General features: G+C 36.3%; 1 protein-coding gene across 1 annotated transcript; it reads left to right on the plus strand.

Annotated features, from left to right (window-relative positions):
• Window positions 1-3,118: 3,118 nt before the first annotated feature.
• On the plus strand, window positions 3,119-4,827 carry LOC104237328 (protein DOG1-like 4). The gene is made up of 2 exons (XM_009791459.2): window positions 3,119-3,843; window positions 4,424-4,827. Exons 1-2 carry the CDS (start codon window positions 3,367-3,369, stop codon window positions 4,649-4,651), a joined length of 705 nt encoding a protein of 234 aa, XP_009789761.1. The 5' UTR covers window positions 3,119-3,366; the 3' UTR covers window positions 4,652-4,827.
• The last annotated feature ends 379 nt before the right edge of the window (window positions 4,828-5,206 follow it).

The raw sequence follows: 5,206 nt of genomic DNA on the forward strand, positions 1-5,206 counted from the left end.
TAAACGAACCTATAAGGGGCGCTGAGTTGGTCATCCTCAACTCTGATTTTTACTGGTATCTATTGTGAACGTCGGCCCAAGTTACCGTCGGGTACTCTAAGAAATTTTATTTCAACTGCTGCGAAGCCAAGTAGCTTCGGGGGGTTATGTCTTTGAGTGAATGTCTGAACGGCCCAATCGTCCTCAACCGGAGGCAAGTCCATCCGTTCCATTTGAAACCTTGACACGAACTCCCTAAGCATCTCATTTTCCCTTTGCTTACTTTGAAAAGGTCTGATTTTCTGGTCTCGACCTTGATGGCCTCGGCATGAGCCTTTACAAAAGCATCCGCGAGCATAGTGAACGAATCAATGCAATTTGTGGGCAGGTTGTGGTTCCATATCATTGTTCCTTTTGACATAGTTTCCCCAAACTTCTTTAATAACATTGACTCAATTTCCTCATCTTCCAAGTCGTTACCTTTGATGGTACATGTGTAGGAGTTCACATGCTCATTCGGATCCGTGGTTCCATTATATTTTAGAATGTCGGGCATACGAAACCTCTTAGGAATTGCCTACATTGCGCTTGGAGGAAAAGGCTCTTGGACAAATTTCTTGGAGTCCGGGCCTTTCAATATCGGGGGCGCTCCTAGAATTTGAGCAACCCAGGAATTATACGTCTCCACCTTTTTGTCGTTTGCCTCAATTTTCTTTTCAGCCGATTCCACCCCCCCTTTTAATACTTCAAGCATCTTCATTACTTCGGGACTGACACCGGACCCAGCTTCACCCAGCCTTTAGGTGATCTGCTCATTTCTTCGAGTATTTTCTCGGGATGGTTCTAGCTCAACTCGGCTGGGAGCGCGGCTTTGATTTTGCAACAGTGCTATGCTACCTGTTGAGCCTGTAACATTTCGAAGATCAATCGAGATTGACCCTGTCACCTTCGCCTTTGGGTGCCGCTCGGACCGTTGATCGGGCTCCTCTGTGAACGTTGTTCTCGGGGTCGGTAGGCAGGTTGGCATCCATGGCCACCTGCGAGTTAGCATCGACTAGGTTTACAACTGGGACTCCGTTGGGATCAACAGGGGGCATCTCATTACTAGGCACCAAATTGTTATTTTCGCCATGATGGCCAGACCCATCCTCAACGTTCAAGTGAGCAGACTAAGAATTTGATATTTTTAAGTTGACCTGAAATTGAGACCTTAAAGAACAAGTGTAAAATAAAATGTGTTATGGAGATTATATCAAAACACCACTATTATCCTTAGCCCCACCGTGGGCGCCAAACTGTTTACCCTTAAAACGGATAATAATTAAATTTGTATGCGGTTTTAAGGATATGTGGATTGATTCAATACAAGTAATCAAGAATGTTAGATAAATGAATTAAGGATAAAATAAATAACCAAACCAGTTGTGACATTTAGTCCGGGCTTCGATTTAAGCTGAACAATAATTTTGCTCCCGATTCGAAACCAAATGTATATGAAGAAATATAATTAAAATAAGAACCTTTCAATAGTAGAGAAATAAGTTTGTATTGCCTTGATAAGTGTATCACAATATGTTCATTGAATAAAAAACTTCCCCTTTATATAACAGAGAAGTTTTACCCCTAGTACAATTCTAAAAAAGATAACAATCCTCCTTGTACATCAATCACTGATACACTGCCGAGATCTGCGACGTGATATCCGGTTGGGTGCGGATATCACGACCCTCTATTAGTCGTGTGCAACTGTTTGCAGTGCTTTCCGAGGTCTCAGAGCTCATTTCGGGTTTAGGGGTGTCGTGTTGTCAGACCCAGTGGTGAGCACCCCGTTCTACCCTCGACTCAAAGGGTCCTCAGATTCGGTCTCTACCTCATACACTCACACTTCTTACTTCGTTTTTACTCTCCGGGAACTCGAGGCATGCGCTAACCCCGAGTTCACCTGTATACAGATATAGCGTATAGATATTTTTGAACTCCTTTCATACTCAAGCAACATTTTTTTCTCTTTGTCGATGTTTTTGCATAATATTTAATAATTAAAAAATATTTTATTAAATACTATATATGTCTCTCTTTTAATAATAATATATAGTAGAATATATAGAATCCTCCCCCCCCTCCCCCAGAATTATAAGTTAAAACATATTTCATGTAGAAATTGACGTAAGAAAATATAAGCAAAAGAAAATATAATACTCTTATTTGTCCAAAAAAATATATGTGTTAAAGTCCTAAATATTAGGAATTCGTAAATAATTTAAATAATGAATAATTTAATAGTCAACATTTAGTTGATTTCAAAGTATTAAATATTAAGAAATAACAAAATTACGATTTTGTCTAATATAAAGTTTATTTTTAAAGGTAAAAAAGGCGAGTAAATTTCGTTAAGGGCCTTCGCATTTTTAATATAGTACTAGTCCTATGGTATGCGCTTAGCGCGTGTACCTATATCGATGAATACACATTTTTTTAAATGCATAAATATTACTCCCTCCGTTTCAATTAGATGATATGGTTTGACTTGATACAAAGTTTACGGGAAAAAAAAGAAGACTTTTGAGACATGCAGTCCTAAAGCTTAAGGGGCAAAAGCTTTATGGCGCCATGACAGTTTTGTGGCTATAAAAACTTCTCATTATAAAGTGGGTAAAATAAAAAGTTTAAAGTTAAATCGTTCCCAAATACAGAAATGTGTCATTTTTTTTGGAACAGACTAATAAAGAAATTGTGTCATTTAAATTGTAACAGAGGGAGTATTAGATAATTTTTTTGTTATATATAACTATAAAATAAAAGTTAAAATTTCTTTTTTGGAAAAAATAAATAATGTTTTCATTTAGCTAGCTCAATAAATAAAGATATCATTTGCCCCAAATGTACCTCCTATTATTTCTGTACATGCATTCGATGCCGGTACATTTTTTTTTGGTTGGTATATGTTGACTGTATGATATTTTAACATTGGTTCAGTTTACTTACAAAAAGAAAAAAAATAAAAATTGGGTTCAGTTACTTTAAACGAAAGCAATTCGACCAATAAATCACATTGAGATTATCGAAACTCATCAACTATTATTGGTTCCTCATCTAATTATAGATGTTTTGTCGAAATAACTTGTCCTTACCATGAAGGGACATGATCTTCCACCTGATGCATATCTTCCGAGTCCCAAGCAAAAGACTGCAGGCGCCACCTCTCTATGATCATGCACATATATTGCTAGCTTCCAAAATTCGAAGGCCTATAAATCAACCCACCCAAGAAGCCTACAATATCAAAACCAAAACCAGAAAACTAGAAAAATTAACTTGAACGATTATAAATTAACCAAAGTTTTAAACTTCAACCCTAGAGTCTCAATTAAATTTCTAGGGGGAAAAATGTATAAACAAAAAGGAAAACTGAGTGGTTTCCATCAATTCCACGAAGAATGGCATGAACAACTCCGGGAACTTGTCCAACAACTAAAGAAAGCCCCAAGACCTGCAACTAACCAAGAACAACACGAATTGCACACACATCTAGTCCAAAAATTCACTTCCCATTACTACGAATATTACCGTGTCAAGTCCATGGCTGCCAAAAATGACATACTCCATATATTCAGTGCACCATGGTCTAATTCTCTAGAGAGATCTTTATATTGGATTGCTGGTTGGCGACCGACTACTGCTTTCCACATTATTTACACTAAATCCAGCATCCTTTTTGAGTCTCCAATCGTTGATATCCTTCGTGGGTTCGGTAACGGTGACCTTGGGGATCTTTCACCTAATCAGCTTAGTCGGCTCAGTGAGTTTCAGTACGAAACCGTCCAGCAAGAAAATGCTATCACTGAACAACTCTCAGATTGGCAGGCAAGCAGCTGGAATTTCTTCTTCTTCTTGTTCCCTTTTTTCCTTTTTCTTTTTGGTTTTTTGTTTTCTTACTTTGCATCTATACACTGACGGTGTGTACGAATTTTTTTACGAAACAAAAAAAAAAAATTATGTGTAAAAGTCCATCGTAGTAAAATTAGTTAACATAGAACTTATATTTTTGTGTAAAGAACTTGTACTATTTTTATATATATTATAGTAGGTAACTTTCTTTACTTTTAAGATAATAATTTAAAGTACTATTTTTAATGGAAGATCGCTTGTGGTTATTTATCCGGTGATCATATTAGTATAAAAGTTCTTTTATATTGACAATAGAAAACAGATGACGTGCTATAATAGGTTTAATTAAGTATACCTATAGTATGAAAGTGTTTTACGTGTCAACAAGAGTAGAAGTTATTAGACACTTGACATTGCCTGTTTAGTCGGAGTGGTTGTACCTCGTTATGTACACTAATTTTCTAGATTACAATATTTTAAATTTTCTTTAAAATTGTACCTATAGGTCTCCTTTAAATGCGTTACGTATAATTGTATATTTGCAATTAACATGTAGGATAGTGGAAATGCTATAATTGGAACCATGGGAGACGTTGATGGCAAGATGGGAAGGCTGGTGGAGATATTAGAGAAAGCAGATCAACTGAGGATGAAGACTATTGAGAACTTGCTTCAGCTTTTAACAGCACAACAAGCGGCGGAGTTCCTAATTTTAGCAGCGCACTTGCTCTTTGGCATCCGTGGTTGGGGAGTCAATCACGACCGTCAACGAGCAGAAGGATGAGTTTTTGATTTATACTTTGGTTTTTTCGTTTGTTTCTCACTTTGTGTGTTGGTTTTGGACTCCGATTAATCCAGATCTACGGGAAAGTTTCACTTTTCAGGGTGATAACATGCTCTTTAATAACAGTTTTTTCATCTTTAATATTCGATTTCGAGACCTTTTTTAAGGAGTCAATACCTTTGATAGCAGTTTAGTTTGTAGTTTGGTTCGGTAGTTAGTATCATGTGACCAAAGCATTATAATTTAGATCGCAGTGACGAGTTTGAACTGTAAACTCTAATTACTTCAATATTGTTATAATATAATAAAAGAACATAAGAGTATTGCAGAGAAAATTAGAAAGAAAAAAAATTCTTATTGATTTTGAGATGAATTGTAATGAGATAGAACTCTTTTATTTATAGGGGAAAAGTGATTTAGCCACAGAGTAACAAACTTTAAAAACTCTCTAAAAGATAGACATTCACTTTAAATACAATACTATTTCTAACATTCCCCTTGAAGTCTATTCAACAGATAATGTGTCTCGTTAAAATCTTAACTAAAATAAAATTC

This window comes from Nicotiana sylvestris, chromosome 6 (assembly GCF_000393655.2).
Source record: "Nicotiana sylvestris chromosome 6, ASM39365v2, whole genome shotgun sequence".
NCBI lineage: Eukaryota > Viridiplantae > Streptophyta > Magnoliopsida > Solanales > Solanaceae > Nicotiana > Nicotiana sylvestris.